At 47.8% G+C, this 16,083-nt stretch overlaps 2 protein-coding genes across 2 annotated transcripts; one reads left to right on the top strand and one right to left on the bottom strand.

Annotated features, from left to right (window-relative positions):
- The first annotated feature begins 1,583 nt into the window (after positions 1 to 1,583).
- Positions 1,584 to 4,032, top strand: nmur3 (neuromedin U receptor 3). The gene is made up of 2 exons (XM_062471852.1): positions 1,584 to 2,502; positions 3,510 to 4,032. Exons 1-2 carry the CDS (start codon positions 1,650 to 1,652, stop codon positions 3,923 to 3,925), a joined length of 1,269 nt encoding a protein of 422 aa, XP_062327836.1. The 5' UTR covers positions 1,584 to 1,649; the 3' UTR covers positions 3,926 to 4,032.
- A 1,908-nt stretch (positions 4,033 to 5,940) lies between these two features.
- On the bottom strand, positions 5,941 to 14,728 carry lactbl1b (lactamase, beta-like 1b). Its single transcript, XM_062461690.1, has 6 exons — positions 14,547 to 14,728; positions 13,334 to 13,440; positions 12,064 to 12,221; positions 9,233 to 9,480; positions 7,800 to 7,905; positions 5,941 to 7,461 (listed from the first exon to the last, which is right to left on the bottom strand). Exons 1-6 carry the CDS (start codon positions 14,650 to 14,652, stop codon positions 6,483 to 6,485), a joined length of 1,704 nt encoding a protein of 567 aa, XP_062317674.1. The 5' UTR covers positions 14,653 to 14,728; the 3' UTR covers positions 5,941 to 6,482.
- Positions 14,729 to 16,083: the final 1,355 nt, after the last annotated feature.

Raw genomic sequence — 16,083 nt, 5'->3', positions numbered from 1 at the left:
CACTGAGCTGTCAGCTCTGAACTTGTATTAATACGGTGAGTAGTCTATTCTTGCCAATTAATGATCTAATCCGAATACACCTTGTCTTAGTAAGATAGCATTTCTTAATTAAATAGCATCAGATGTTTCTCTATATTTTCTCTATGGTAATATTTATTACAGCTTATAGCAACAAACTATTTCCATCAGAAACATGAAGTTAAGAGCATTTTATTTGATGAATTTAATTTAATGAATTGTTCCTAAAGAAGAAAGTATCAACTTTGTCGTCTTTTTGGTCAATTTTAATTGAATTAAGTTCCAACCGCAGTGGGAAGGGTTAAAAATAGCAGATTTTATGTTTGATATTATGTCTGATTATATGCACCCTCCTTGCCACGGAACAAAACTAAAGATAAACAACGTGATGCACAGGCTGTTATCACACATTGCTTAATGTGATTTGGATTGGAAATTGGGCTTTCTCAAATAACATTCCTCAGTTTTTAACAGACCGCAGTGATGTGACAGTACCTACAGAAGCGTGAAAGATCCACAGCATCATAGAGTGGCTGTGCCTTAAAGGCTGATCCACAGCATCATAGAGTGGCCGTGCCTTAAAGGCTGATCCACAGCATCATAGAGTGGCTGTGCCTTAAAGGCTGATCCACAGCATCATAGAGTGGCTGTGCCTTAAAGGCTGATCCACAGCCCATCATAGAGTGGCTGTGCTTTAAAGGCTGATCCACAGCATCATAGAGTGGCTGTGCCTTAAAGGCTGATCCACAGCATCATAGAGTGGCTGTGCCTTAAAGGCTGATCCACAGCCCATCATAGAGTGGCTGTGCCTTAAAGGCTGATCCACAGCCCATCATAGAGTGGCTATGCCTTAAAGGCTGATCCATAGCCCATCATAGAGTGGCTATGCCTTAAAGGCTGAGTCAGATCATTGAGTTGACGTCATACAGGACTGTATTGCACTGTTTTATAGAATAATTTTTATTATTCGGTGTGTTTCCTTGAATTTTTCAAAGGGGCCATGACCTATGCTCATCACAACACACACAATCCCCCCTCCCAACCACACACACACACACACACACACACACACACACACACACACACACACACACACACACACACACACACACACACACACACACACACACACACACACAAACACATCTCCTTCTGAAGTTACAGTATAGGTATTTGCTGCAGGTGTTGTTACAGTAATGCTCAAAACACTAGTGTTCCTATAAACAGATAAAAATGTATAGCAGAATAAATCTGCATGGGTTAGGAGGGCTGAAATGGATTCCATGTATTTTCTGTGCCTGGAAAACATCTGACACTGAAATCAACATGTGTTGATTGTCTAAAGTCAGGAAAGTCAAACGATTTTACTGACAGTCGATTTACAATCACAATTCATCAGGATGACTTTGACACTGACTGCATTTTAACCTCCGACTCCAAATACAAATCTCTCTTACTCCCCAAACTCTCCTAGGAACAGGCCCAGACTACTCGATGTCTGTGGACTTGAGAACAATGACTCTGTCATGACACACTGTGTTTGCTTCCTCATTCTCCTCAGAATGGTAGAAGACTTATTAGCCTCTCCAGTCCTCTTCTCCTCCTCTCACTGACCAGCTTCCCTTTCTGAGATGGATGGGTGCTGTCTGGAAGACGAGTTCTCCAACCTCTCAGGAGCTGAAAGCCAATCCCCCAACCTCACAGCGTTCCTCAACCTCACAAGCAACAGCACGGGGGTCCAGTCCATCGAAGACCTCCTACTGGACATCCTGGGGCCCAAACGCTCCCCTTTCGTCCTCGCCATCACGCTGGTCTACCTCCTCATCTTCCTCACCGGCTTGTCAGGCAACCTGCTCACCTGCACGGTGATAGTCAAACACAAGAAGATGCGCACCACCACCAACCTGTACCTGTTCAGCCTGGCGGTGTCCGACCTCATGGTGCTCCTATTCGGGATGCCCCTGGAGATCTACGACCTGTGGCAGAACTACCCCTTCCCCTTCGGCGAGGGCGGCTGCTACTTCAAGACCTTCCTGTTCGAGACGGTGTGCTTCGCCTCCATCCTCAACGTGACGGCCCTGAGCGTGGAGCGCTACATGGCGGTGATTCACCCGCTGAAGACGCGCTGCCTGTCCACCAACACGCACGCCAGGCGCGTCATCGCCGCCGTGTGGGCGGTGTCGCTCTCCTGCGCCGTTCCCAACACCCTCCTCCACGGCATCTACTACCTGGACCTGCCCGAGAAGGTGGACGAGTCGGCCATCTGCACCGTGCTCAAGCCCCTCTGGATGTACAACGTGGTCGTCCAGGTGACCATGGTGTGTTTCTATTTCCTGCCCATGACGCTGATCAGCGTGCTGTACCTGATCATGGGCTTCAGGCTGGGCAGGGAGGAGAGCCAGCCCCGGGGGACGGGAAACTCCCAGACCAGGTGGAAGATCCACGAGGACAGCGGACGGAGGAGGCAAGTCACCAAGATGCTGTGTGAGTTCAGTTTGTCCTCAGCTGTTTCACAGAAGCCGTGTTCTGTCGTTAGCATCTCCGTTCCTGCATGGACATGAGTTTCTGCATGGACATGAGTTTCTGCATGGACATGAGTTTCTGCATGGACATGAGTTTCTGCATGGACATGAGTTTCTGCATGGACATGAGTTTCTGCATGGACATGAGTTTCTGCATGGACATGAGTTTCTGCATGGACATGAGTTTCTGCATGGACATGAGTTTCTGCATGGACATGAGTTTCTGCATGGACATGAGTTTCTGCATGGACATGAGTTTCTGCATGGACATGAGTTTCTGGGGGTTTTCTGCTCCGTTGTGTTGGCTTTTTTTTCTGTGTCAGCTGTTATCACACATATTTAATTAAAAACAGGTAGGGGGGATTGATCCTGCAACATGTTGACCTGTAGTCAAATGCTTTACCACTAAGCTACATCCAGACACATAAATGCTCAGACATGACCGAGGACGTGATGAATGAAGGATATGTCATTATGTGCCGACATCTCCCACCCCTTAGACAACAAAATTGGTATTCAGAGATGTGCCTCTTACTGATGATACATCCTCTTGGCTTTCGGACTCAAGGATCTTCTTAATCTCTTGAATACTGTCCAGGTCTGCTTGGTCAGTGAACACACTCGTTATATCACCAGCAATTACAAATAATTGAATTGTGTTTATGGGAGAGTTTAAAAAATATATTTGTTAGTTTTACCCCCCACAACACACCTTCTTTTTTGCAAATAGTATGCCAAGAGGCACTACACTACTTTTCAATTTTCTGACTGTGAAATTAACTGGAGATTAAATGGACACAACATGCCTAGCACTTAAATCACGAAGATTTATCCGTCTTCAAGTTGAATGATTTTTCTTATTATACCCTCTATGACCCCCAACCCCTCATCATTTCCTCTTTCCCTGCATCCTCTTCTCCCTCCTTACCTCCTCCTTCCCCCTCCTCGTCTCCCTCCCTCGCTCTGCAGCGGTGGTCGTGGTTGTGTTCTGCCTCTGCTGGGCTCCCTTCCACATCGAGCGCCTCCTCTGGAGTTCCATCAGCAGGTGGACCGACTTCCTGCATGGCGTCTATGAGTGCGTCCACATCCTGTCCGGCATCATGTTCTACCTCAGCTCCGCCGTCAACCCCGTCATCTACAACCTGCTCTCCACGCGCTTCCGGGAGTGTTTCCGTGAGCTCGTCTGCACCCAGGTGGAAGAGGGCACCCCAGGGAGGGAGACCCCGTCCTTTGTCAAGATCCAAGGTCCCCCTGGCGTGGTCCCCAGACGCCGGGTCAAGACTCAAGACTCATCCTCTTTCATCCCTCTGCTTTCTCCAACGGTGGCCGTGCGCGTAGACACCACAGCAGCCATGTTCAAGGAGCAGGACTGCACTGCTTTATAAACCGAATCGTACATGGGGTATGTTGCGGACATAAACATACCGATTGTACCTGCGGTGAACATGGCTGGGAAGGGAAGTGGTTTGGTGGCTGGGGTTAAAACTCGGGGGTTGAACCACTCTGGATGAGAACTTTGGAGGCATACTGTTAGCATGCCATTAGCTCCAGTAAAGCAGAAGCTTGGATCATTAGGTAGCTTGGCCTGCTGGCTCTGGGCTTTCTTCGTTGCTAGATTAGCACCGCATGTGGCTGGTGCACAGTGAGCACTTCACCTTATGATTGGAGGACGATCTAGTGATTGCTGACCATTTCCTGTGCGATTTATGCCCTGTGACTTACATTTAGTCATTTTTTACATTTAGTCATTTTACATTTAGTCATTTAAAGTTAAACTTTAAGGGTCCCCAAACTTTGCGCTCAACGTTTTTACTACAAAACAATTTAATGTATATTTTCAATTTGAATGACTAGCCAATTAATAAACAGATTTGTGGATTTCCTTTACTGAAATACCATGCTTGGACAAAATCGTCGTAAAATAAGATGTAGGAAAGATGTTGGTTATTGATTATATGATCTTTATTTTCAAATGTTTGTTTTATGTGACTCACAGTAAGTGATGTATTTCGAAAATCATGTTAAAATGACTGTTTTTGTATTTACTGTTGATAACAGTGTCAAAACATTGAATGTATAATTGACAATTTTCTGGAATATCTGCCTATTTCTCTCAAGCTTTCTCTGTTAGAATTATTCAAATGTCTTTGGTACATTTTGTAATTTCCAAGGACCACCATGATTGTGATTGTGCAGGGCCAGAAAACATAACAACATAATATTCATGCTGAATGCACATTGCAATACTCTTGCTGTTTTCATTGTAATCATCCATGCATTTAATGTGACCATACATTGAAGACTTAACTTAACTTGTGCTCATTCCTAACTTGATTCTTTTACATGGATTACTTCTTATTTACTTCTTCAATCCAGTTTACAGCTGCCACAGACACAAATGTACGTAGATAGGATTTAGATGAGTCAACATGAAAACTAAATAAAGCTGGTAGCGGCTGTCAATTGTTGATATTCAAGAACACTCTGAATACTAAACAAATTAGATTTTCCCCTCCTGTTCCAAATACAGGAAAATCAAACCTAGTGAGGTTGTTTTGCGGGATATGCAAAGAGGAAAATCCTCTTTCGAATGCGCCCCTCTGCACCACTGGATGTCTGTCAGTTAGTGAACGTGTCTTTCAACTTAAACAACCACTACATATTTACTCTTCATATCAAGGCCAGAGACGATAGTTGAAACAGGAGCCAGTTTATGAGCTACAGAGGGATGATTAATCCTGAACCATATATCTTCATGCCCCTGATCCCTGCTTTTGAGTGCAGATTTGGACAAATGTTTAATTTTTTGTTTTTTACCTTTCTTACATATGTTACAGGGTTGAAGATGCAGATTTTGCTGCCAGAGTGCATTATTATGGTATGTCGCTATTTACAAACAAGTGTGTTTGGCATGAACACATTTAATGTGCTTTATGAATGTCAATGTCCAAAATGTAAATGAATGCAACCAATAGATTTGTTGATGTTCACACTGTAGCAAACCAGGGGAAACCGACCAGCCAATCCGGCACATAGGGCGGGTCCATAGGCTTAGATTAGGGGAGATGATAGAAGGAGTCTATCTGCCTGTTGAAGTGCTGCAGCCACTTGGCACATGGCACTGGTCACAACTGCAGCCCATCAGGTGATCAGGGGAGGGCATAAAGGGAGCCAGCCCGAGGCCGCATGGATGAAAAGAGGGAGGACCAAAGGACCAGAGAGACAACCCTGGAGGAGCGTTGTTCAGCAAAGAGACTGGCCGGAAAAAGACTGACCTCTCGCTCTGCTTTTAATCCCCACAGGACCACACCCCATGAAGGCCAACAGACCCCGGATGGGAAGAATCCTGATTTCAAGTTTGTCCCACTACCCTTACCCTGACATCTGTTATTAAAGGACAATTTATGTTAACGATAAATGTCTCTGAGTCCTCTTTCATTATGAATCAGGCCTTCAAGTCCCCTGGGTTGCTACAGCACATTATTTCCAATGGTAAATATGAAACTTATTTGAACATTAATTATAAAGTCAGCAAACATAAAAAGAAATGCATATGCTTAGGATCATGTTAGTTACAGTAACGAGACTGAGGAATGGGATTGATGAACACAGAGCAGATTGCCATAGTTTTATACTCTTAAATGTGGAAGTAAAACATATGCTGCAAACGAATGCAGAACGCACAGTCAAAACATTGTGACGGTCAGGCCAGAGACTGTATAAAAAGAGTCAACCTGTATGGTGATATTGATATGGGCTGTCAATAACAGTTCATTCAAATGAATAAACAAGTTATCCTCTTCATCCTGAATCCCCCACAGATCTATGCACAGCCAGTCAGCACCTGACAAGCTCAATACATGTAGTATTTACAGTTACTATCTCCAGTACTTCAACAGGCCCGATAACAAGCATGCGTCCGGTAAACCCAATCAGCTCAATTCAGTTTGAGAAGGTTGGTCTCCGAGCTATCCTGACAACGTTGTACGTGTTCAGGCCTGGCGCGTCGAAGCCGGGGGAGAGACCCCGTTTATCGAACACGTAGAAGTTAAAGAGCTGTCCATCCTGGGCCTCAAGGGACACAGAGGCGGTGCTGACCCGTAGGACGCAGGGATACTCCTTCTCAAACACCACCCTGAACACCCTCTCCACCAGGTAGTTGAGCTTTATGGTCCGGTACCTCTCGGGGATCAGGTCCTCAATCTGGGGCCCAAACTGCTGCATGATCAGAACCCCGTCCGCCCCGGCTTTGATCTCGTAGAAGGTGATGTTGCCGTAGGTGAAGAAGCCGACGTATGGGTCTGAGCTTGGGGGAGGGGTGATGATCTTCTTGGACTCGCGGAAGGCCCTCTCCATGGCCGGGATGATATAGCTGTAGGCCTTGGACACCACATCCTGGTTCTGAGGCCTCGACCCAGCCATCAGGACCACCAGGCCCAGCTTGAGACGGGGAACCAGGGAGAAGGTTGCGGAGTAGCCGTCCAGGTCCCCATCCTTGCGTACGACCTCGTAACCCAGCTGCTCGTTCACCTCCCAGGGCGTGCCGGTGCGGTTGGCGAAGTAGTCCTTGTCGCAGCGGAACAGCGGCGTCAGCATGATCTTCAGGGTGTCGGGCTCCAGCAGCTTGCGATGGTAGGCCCCCAGCAGCATCATGGCCAGCTTGGCCAGGTCCGCCGCTGTGGAGAACATCTGCCCCGATGGACGGTACCAGCCCAGGTCGTAGAGAGGGGCCGGCAGGCCGCTGGAGTACACCCCCACGGCCATCTGGCTCTGGATGCCGGGGGTGATGTCAAAGCCTGTGTCTTCCATGCCCAGCCTGTCCAGGATGTTGTCTGTGATCCAACGCTGGTAGTCCAGGCCCACCACCTTCTCAGCCAAGACATGAGCCAGCAGCGAGAAGGCCAGGTTGCTGTAGTGGCACCTAGTGGATGGAGGAAGGCATCAATGGAAGCTGATGATATTAAGTAGCCTAATAACGTATTTGCATTCAAATAAGGGTATGGGAATGTGCCAATAATGCATAATATACATGCAAATATTCCTTAAAAGAATTGACTAAGTACATCATTTTGGAATTGCTTCTCCAGATGCTCCCAAAGCACTTTTTGCTCAATGGAGATGGCTACATCTATGAAGGATTGATGATGCACACATGAAATACTTAAAATAACCATGGTTTGCTTACATGCATAATATAAATGCTAATGTGGGAAACTATCAGGGAAATGATGATAGAATGTAGAGAATGAGGAGTCTCACTTGGTTCCGGGGTCTGCCACTAGGACGTCATCGTGTAGGAGGTTAACAGCAGCCTGGGTCTTCCCCTTCCACAGCAGGTTTGTTGCTCTCAGTCTTCTGGGCAAACCTGGTTTTACAACACGATAAAGGAACACCAGTTGGCATTTGTCTATTCCAGCTTTGGACTGCAAATAAAACAGCTTTATTTACAAAGAACGGCTACAAGGCTGGTTGCAAAGATGTTTTGCATATCAAGTTAACTAATTAGTATTCAGGGTGGGATGAAACCAGATGTTGGATTTAAACAGTCCTACAAATGTATCTCTTTTTAGCAAATCATTGGGAACAAAGTGAGAATCTTTTCAACAATTTCTAACATCTGTTTGTTATCAAAGCTCAAAATGATCCACAGTACACAGCACATGAAAATACATAAGACACACTCATTGTGTCAATTATCCCTCAGCACATTTGCCCACAGCTGCTTTCTCATGTTTTATCACCTTATTTCTATTTGAATTGCGATCTCACCCAAGAATAGCCATGACTCATTGTCCCTGTTAATGTTATCCTGACTCATTTCTGGAGCTATTTCCGAAGGTGAGCATATTTATGGGGTGATAATCTGCACTGTTTCTCTGGAGATCACACCTCAGATGACAGGCTGTCTAGCTGAGGAGAGATCTTACTGGAGGACCCGTCTGTGTTTGCTCTCGGGTGTTTGAAGTGAAACCCTGTGTCGTAAGTGAATGGGTTTTTTGCAGCAATTGATTTCTCCACTGGACTAACCCACTTAAACTGTCTTCCTGGACAGTTAACTCCCTGTAGGTTTTTTCTCTAACCCTAGTTGTTGCTAATACAATTTAACACATGAACCAGCTGATTATTAGAATCAGGGTTGCTAGATGTGTGGAAGTGAAAACCCAAAGGAAGGTAACTCTCCAGGAATAGAGTTGGAGAACACTGCACTAGATTATATTGTTTGTTTCACCAATTAGCAGTTAGCTCCACAGTATGTTGGTATATGGTATTGTGGGCCTGGCTGATACCACTACCTATAGTAGATTCATGTGGATGTCTAATAATAAATGAAACAACCGCTAGTTACCTCAACATAGAGGCAAATTCTGGAGCTAGCAATAGAGTGCATCAGGGGCTGAAACCTACCTTTTTTTTTTTATTCATATTTATTTAGCAGACCCTTTGATCCTTAGTGCATTATTAGGCTAAGTGTAGCATACAAGACTTCAAGTGTATGGTACTACAGTAGTTAGTGGCAAGATCTGTGTGTGTGTCTGGTATGTTTTACAAGATCAAATATCTATCTCTGATAGATCACATAATTAGTCTTTCTTTCTTTCTTTCTTTCTTTCTTTCTTTCTTTCTTTCTTTCTTGCTTGCTTTCTTGACTGTAATTGCGAGACTAATTGTGGAGGATAATCTGGGTGTCTGACCTGAGAGCTGGCTGGCCATCCTGCGGAGGGTGACGGACGAGGAGCGTATCTGGACCTCCCCGCTGTCCAGGAAGATCAAGCCGTCCGTCACATACTTGAGCTCTGAGTCTCGCGTCCTGCCCAGGGGGTTCTTGATGGTGAAGTTATCCACGTACTTCTCCAGGGGGTCGTCCAGGGAGCCCACCTTGCCGTCCTCCCACAGGCGGTACAGCATTAGTGTCGGGAAGATCTTCGACAGGCTGGCAATCCTGGAGGGCATGACCAACACATCCACATGTTTGTTTGCGAAAGCGAGTGCGGTGTAGAGCTGGATGCAAAAATGGAAGAACCCTCTGCGAACAGTTTGTTCATTCCGTAGATACTTAAGTGAAGTGAGGTGGAGGTATGTGTGTGGGGGGTTCTCTTGATTTGCAGTCGAATGTTATCTCTCTATACATCCTTCTTTTCAGGCCCATAAGGTTCTATTTGGAATCCAAATAAAAGGAAGAACTCATTAGGTTCTTTCTAGAGCAGTAGGAGGTTGTCTGAAACCTCCAGTCCTCTTCTATAGTTCATCCCTCTCCAGTCATGGTCATCTCTCTTCAAGACGAAACACGGGACTCAGATAGTGGAGGACTTGGGTGTTATGAAGATTCACGCACCCGAAAAAGCTAATTCATTTGCTATTGTAAGAGGGCTTAACAATGATTTAATGGATCTATTTTGCATGTTTATTCATTGCAGAATCAAATTAGCGAAGAGCCCAAATCTTTAGAGTATTCATCAGGCTTCACAAATCATGCAATTTTAGTGTACAAAGATTTTGACAACAGTGCTTAATTTATATCCTCAACGCAAAGTCATATATTGCAGGGTGTCGCAGAAACTTTGTTGGATATTTTTTTAAACAAATGTATTTTGTTTATCCCCACTTTCACACACTTGATCCTTAAGTGCCGGGTGCATGGCCCTGAGTGAGGCTCTGAGTGAGGCCCAGAGTGAGGCTCTGAGTGAGGCCCTGAGTGAGGCTCTGAGTGAGGCCCTGAGTGAGGCTCTGAGTGAGGCCCTGAGTGAGGCTCTGAGTGAGGCCCTGAGTGAGGCTCTGAGTGAGGCTCTGAGTGAGGCCCTGAGTGAGGCTCTGAGTGAGGCTCTGAGTGAGGCTCAGACTGGGTACAGGACAGAAGCAGTAGGACTCGAGAGGACGGTTGGTTGAAGTGTCATGTTCTCACTTATTTCAAGTGCAGAGAAGCATATGCAATTAAAGGCACATTCACAAGTGCTGAAAATATCCACTGAGCCATAACTGAGCCAGCTTGATCGACACAAGTGCACACCTCCTTTATACAAAAATATAAACTTGCGAAATTAGTAAGGCAAAAAGAAGTGAGCGCTTTTTTGCTTCTTTCATAAAGTTTCTGCAAATAGTCCAGCCCAACCATGGGGGAACTGTTTGACATGAAGAGGTCAACGCCTCACCCACGAAAACACTTCAAATTCGTGTCTCCAATGCATTTACGTAAGAAAGGCATCATAGATTTCAGAATATACCTCAGGTTGACCTTTTCACTCTTCAACATAGATTTCAAGGCCCAGGTTTTGACGCAGACACTTTTTTGGACTACAATTGGACAAATTTTGCATTTGGTGTGGACAATTCTAAACCTGACCTTTACTTTGCCAAACTACTACCGGTACAGCTATTACAGCTTTCATCATTTCCACCATATTCACCTTCTGCACAAACTTCATCACTTCTACCACCACCTCCACCTCCCCCAACACCCCCTCCACCTCCACCTCCCCCAACACCCCCTCCACCTCCACCTCCCCCAACACCCCCTCCACCTCCACCTCCCCCAACACCCCCTCCACCTCCCCCAACACCCCCTCCACCTCCCCCAACACCCCCTCCACCTCCACCTCCCCCAACACCCCCTCCACCTCCACCTCCCCAACACCCCCTCCACCTCCACCTCCCCCAACACCCCCTCCACCTCCACCTCCCCCAACACCCCCTCCACCTCCCCCAACACCCCCTCCACCTCCACCTCCCCCAACACCCCCTCCACCTCCACCTCCACCTCCCCCAACACCCCCTCCACCTCCACCTCCCCCAACACCCCCTCCACCTCCACCTCCCCCAACACCCCCTCCACCTCCACCTCCCCCAACACCCCCTCCACCTCCACCTCCCCCAACACCCCCTCCACCTCCCCCAACACCCCCTCCACCTCCACCTCCCCCAACACCCCCTCCACCTCCCCCAACACCCCCTCCACCTCCACCTCCCCCAACACCCCCTCCAGCTCCACCTCCCCCAACACCCCCTCCACCTCCACCTCCCCCAACACCCCCTCCACCTCCACCTCCCCCAACACCCCCTCCACCTCCACCTCCCCCAACACCCCCTCCACCTCCACCTCCCCCAACACCCCCTCCACCTCCACCTCCCCCAACACCCCCTCCAGCTCCACCTCCCCCAACACCCCCTCCACCTCCACCTCCCCCAACACCCCCTCCACCTCCACCTCCCCCAACACCCCCTCCAGCTCCACCTCCCCCAACACCCCCTCCACCTCCACCTCCCCCAACACCCCCTCCACCTCCACCTCCCCCAACACCCCCTCCAGCTCCACCTCCCCCAACACCCCCTCCAGCTCCACCTCCCCCAACACCCCCTCCACCTCCACCTCCCCCAACACCCCCTCCACCTCCACCTCCCCCAACACCCCCTCCAGCTCCACCTCCCCCAACACCCCCTCCAGCTCCACCTCCCCCAACACCCCCTCCAGCTCCACCTCCCCCAACACCCCCTCCAGCTCCACCTCCCCCCGCACCCTGCTGCTGCCCACCTGTAGATGGTGTACTCGTTGGGTGGTGTCGACAGGGGGTCGCTGTTGTTTTTCTTGCCAAAGTTCCCCGTCCAGAGGACGGTGTCGTTGAAGATGACGATGGCCGACAGGGAGGGCATGCTCACAGGGTTCAGGGTCTGGCGCAGTAGGGTGTCCACCTGGAGGACGTCATGACATCAACGACCATGTGACAATCTACATGCGCCATGACAACAACAACAACAGCGTTTACTCGGCATCAGGGATATAAAGTTTTCATATGTCATCGTAGATGAGAAAACATCCACCCTTTTTGTATAGGTTTTTTGGAAACTTAATATCAACAACAAAGGAGCACACAGACAAGAGGGTGCAAGAAGACTGTGGGATCGAATCATCTCCTAATGAACATGTTTGTGAAGGATGTCTTGTCAGATTTTTTATGTATTTAACATTTGTTTGTAATGAGGTTGACTTGCTGAAGGTATGTAATTTCTGCCCAGCAAAGCTCCAAAGGAAAACATCCTGTTGATTCACTTGGATTAGGTTATTCAGTGAGAATCCAACTCCCTTCCTTTGTACGTTGTACACTTCAGTTATAACGGGGCTGTCAAGAATCAAACAAGGTCAAACTGTCACCTTTCGTCCTTCCTCCTTGCGACTACATCTGATTGACCGCAATATGAAAGGCCTCTTTCATCGTGAACTAGACTAGAGATCTCAGTCCTCTCTCCCTTCCTTTCCTGAAAGATGGGAGGTTATGTCCTTGGTTCTCCATTGTGAAACCCTGGTCTCATTTTCAAGTCATCGTCTAGCAGCGGTACCTACTGGGTGTAAAGTAGACCAAATCACAGGCTTTGTGTAGAGGGACACACCTCCTTCATCAAGCCTGCTTTTCTACATGTATGACTGTAAACCCCCCCCTGGGATCCCTCACTGAGATCGCTGCAGTACAGAGTGAAGCATAATCCCCCTAGCACTCTCTCCTGTTCTTAGTGGACGTGCAAGGCTTTGCTGCAGATCGCTAAGAGCTTTGACCCTGACGACCGGGGCATCATAAGGAACCTTAAGACGTCTTGTTTTAGATGTGTGTATAGTGTGTGTGTGTGTGTGTGTTCTACCTTGCCTGTATTGGTGTGGACTATTGTCTGTTTTTTTGTTGTTGTATGTTTTAGTGCCGACTGTACATAACTAGTTGTGTGTGTCTGTATGTGCACTTGTGTTTGTGCAGATGCGTCTGTGTGTGTGTGTGTGTGTGTGTTTGGAGGGGGGAGGTTGTCTCTCCTCCTACCTTCTCCAGGGCTTCCTTCAGGCTGGGGATAGGGTGTTCAAGAGGGAGGGCCTGGGGAAAGCGTGGACACATCCTCTCTGCTTTAGAGTTCCCACCCATCCCTTCATCTGAGAACAGCAGGGAGGGAAAAGAGAGCGGTGGAGAGGGAGGATAGAGAGAGAAACAGAAAGACGAAAGGAGAGAGAAAAATGGAAAGAGAGAGAGGAGAGGGGAGAGAGAAAGAGAGGGAACATGGGGCAATAAGAGAGAGGGAGAGAGAGCAGGTGGAAAGAAGCACAACATAAAATATGGTTATTGAAATTCCCACTTGAATCATATGAAGTGCAATTTCAACAATGCATGAGCAGTGTGACAAGGAGACTGTCTGTCTCAGGACAATCTTCTCTTGTCTTTCATGGAGGCAGTCCTGCCTGAACGATTGTTGTCACACAGCTGAGGGTAAATGAATATGAACATCCATTTGAATGAGGGTTGAAATATAATACAGCACACTGGGGACCCTTGTAGCCATTAAGTGTCAATCTATACTGCAAATCTATGTAATTTCCCTGACTGTAAAATACAAATTGGCACACCACGTGAAAAAGTATGGATTGCGTAGCTGACATAACTAACAAGTTTGCATAGCTTATATGTCACACATACATACAGTAGCTCTCACATTTTCAAGAATAGCCTATCACAAAGCAGACAACTGAAATAGGAGACCAGTTATGCCAGCTATACCAAAGGTCCTGCAAATACAGTTTTACACCTTTACATCCACTGTGCAGTCTTATGATCACCAGGCTGACTGACTGTCTTTAGAATTCTAATCCATTTCCCACCTTCAAAAATAATTGGATTTCACAAAGGCACCCGTGACAACCGCCGACAAAGCACTTGCCTGACCTCTTTTGGCTCAGAAGAGAGAAAAAAGATTTAGCTACAAAGAGAGCTCTACTCTCTTAGTTATTGTGAAGCACTTACAATAGGCATGGTACTGTACGCCACTATCCACACTTGCAAATGAAAACACTATTACCTCAAAGTCAAAGTTTGTAATCCTGGCAATCACGATTACCTGATGTAAACTGATAACCACAACATGAAATGACATTCCCATTGAGCGTTAATCGTTTTTTGTCTGTCTCACATCCTTCTCTTTGGCCCCAACGAGCCAAATGACATTCCTTTTGGTTTCCATCTTGAATAGAGGAAGGTTAGTCGTTACCTGGCGGCAGCTTTGGCAGCTGGTACTGCCAGAGGAAACACCCCGTCATGACGAGGGAGAGGAGCAGGAAGAACACCATGCCCAGCTGGGTCCACTTCACCTGCATCCTCCTCGGCTTGGTCTGCTCTTCTACAGTCACGGCGACGGCGGCGGCGGCAGCGGCAGCAGTAGGGTCAGGCTGCACCACACACACAAAGACACACACACACACAAACACATCCGCACGCGTGACCGTACACCCAACCAACCACACCACACACACACACACTTCCAGAGTTAGGGATGTGCCAAAGAGTCCAAAAGGATCACATCACTGTTCAGTCGAGAAAGAACCGTGCATGCGCTAATACAGTGCATCCATCAGGGAGCACGCAGCTATCTCACCAGCTATGTTGGGATACAGTCGGCCTACTGGTACAAACATGACAGGAATGGTTCCCCGTATATGTCTGGTCTTGCATGTCCTACAGTACAGTACTCACCATCTGGCTGCTTTACACGCTGGGGTGTGGGGGGGGGGGGCTGTAGGGGTGGGGGAGAGAGTCAGCAATCCCCTTCTGTCACCAAATCATTCTCTGAACCCTCCACTCAGCATCTCGCCCAGGAGACTCCTAAACGGCTGTCCTGTGGACGGTGACGGTCACCCATGACGGGTTGACAGATCTGAGGTGTGGTTCCGACATGGTGAAGCCAGCTCCCTATCTCCTCGCTGGCCGTGCCATAATCCTGAACATCAGAACTCCTCTCTGACAATTCAATTTCTTCTCGGGCAAACCACGGGCCTCTGACATCATAATCCCTAGATTTACTCCACTAAAACCCATCTGAGCGGGAGGGGGGTATTCTTAATCTGTAATCCCCCCGAGAATCAATTCACTTCAGTCCCTTGTTCCCTCTGCCGGAACACGGCGAGCCACCAAGTTTGGCGTGCCTGGCACTCACACGCCCCTCTCCAGGCCACTGGGAGAAGACACGAGTTGACACGGAGATCCACATGAGTAATGACCGTGCTCAAATAGAGTTAGAACGCTCCAGTGGGTCTAGGTACACTCACCGAGTCTCGTCTCTCTCTCTCTTTCCTATGGAGTCACTTGACATGCCAAATGTCGTTATAGTAAAAACTATAACCCTAAATCTGTGGAGTTTGCGTCGTGTTGTTTAGTGGAGTATCAGCCCCCGGTACACTGTAAATCCTGTACTGTGTCTGGACCTGGCGGGGAGGTCTGGGAGACAGAGGACCAAAGGGTGTGGAGCCTGAGTTAGAACAGTAGATTTGATCCCAGGATTAGAGACACACAGAGAGAGAGAGAGAGAGAGAGAGAGAGAGAGAGAGAGAAAGAGAGAGAGAGAGGGGGAGGGAGAGAGAGAGAGAGAGAGAGAGAGAGAGAGAGAGAGAGAGAGAGAGAGAGAGAGAGAGAGAGAGAGAGAGAGAGAGAGAGAGAGAGAGAGAGAGAGAGAGAGAGAGAGAGAGAGAGAGAGAGAGAGAGAGAGAGAGAGAGCTTCTTAGACACCGTTATCTCACATGGGACAACAGGTA

This window comes from Osmerus eperlanus, chromosome 1, assembly GCF_963692335.1.
Source record: "Osmerus eperlanus chromosome 1, fOsmEpe2.1, whole genome shotgun sequence".
Classification (NCBI taxonomy): Eukaryota; Metazoa; Chordata; class Actinopteri; order Osmeriformes; family Osmeridae; genus Osmerus; species Osmerus eperlanus.
Note: the sequence above shows the minus strand (reverse complement) of the source record. Positions and strands in the feature narration are given on the sequence as shown.

What these genes read in the sequence shown, in the direction of transcription:
- nmur3 (XM_062471852.1), top strand. Translation starts at nt 1,650, where the DNA reads ATGGATGGGTGCTGTCTGGAAGACGAGTTCTCCAACCTCTCAGGAGCT. An exon ending in GCAAGTCACCAAGATGCTGT is followed by an intron (nt 2,503 to 3,509) that starts GTGAGTTCAGTT and finishes CTCGCTCTGCAG; the next exon opens with CGGTGGTCGTGGTTGTGTTC.
- lactbl1b (XM_062461690.1), bottom strand. Translation starts at nt 14,652, where the DNA reads ATGCAGGTGAAGTGGACCCAGCTGGGCATGGTGTTCTTCCTGCTCCTC. An exon ending in TGAAGGAAGCCCTGGAGAAG is followed by an intron (nt 12,222 to 13,333) that starts GTAGGAGGAGAG and finishes GACGTCCTCCAG; the next exon opens with GTGGACACCCTACTGCGCCA. An exon ending in AACGAGTACACCATCTACAG is followed by an intron (nt 9,481 to 12,063) that starts GTGGGCAGCAGC and finishes CATGCCCTCCAG; the next exon opens with GATTGCCAGCCTGTCGAAGA.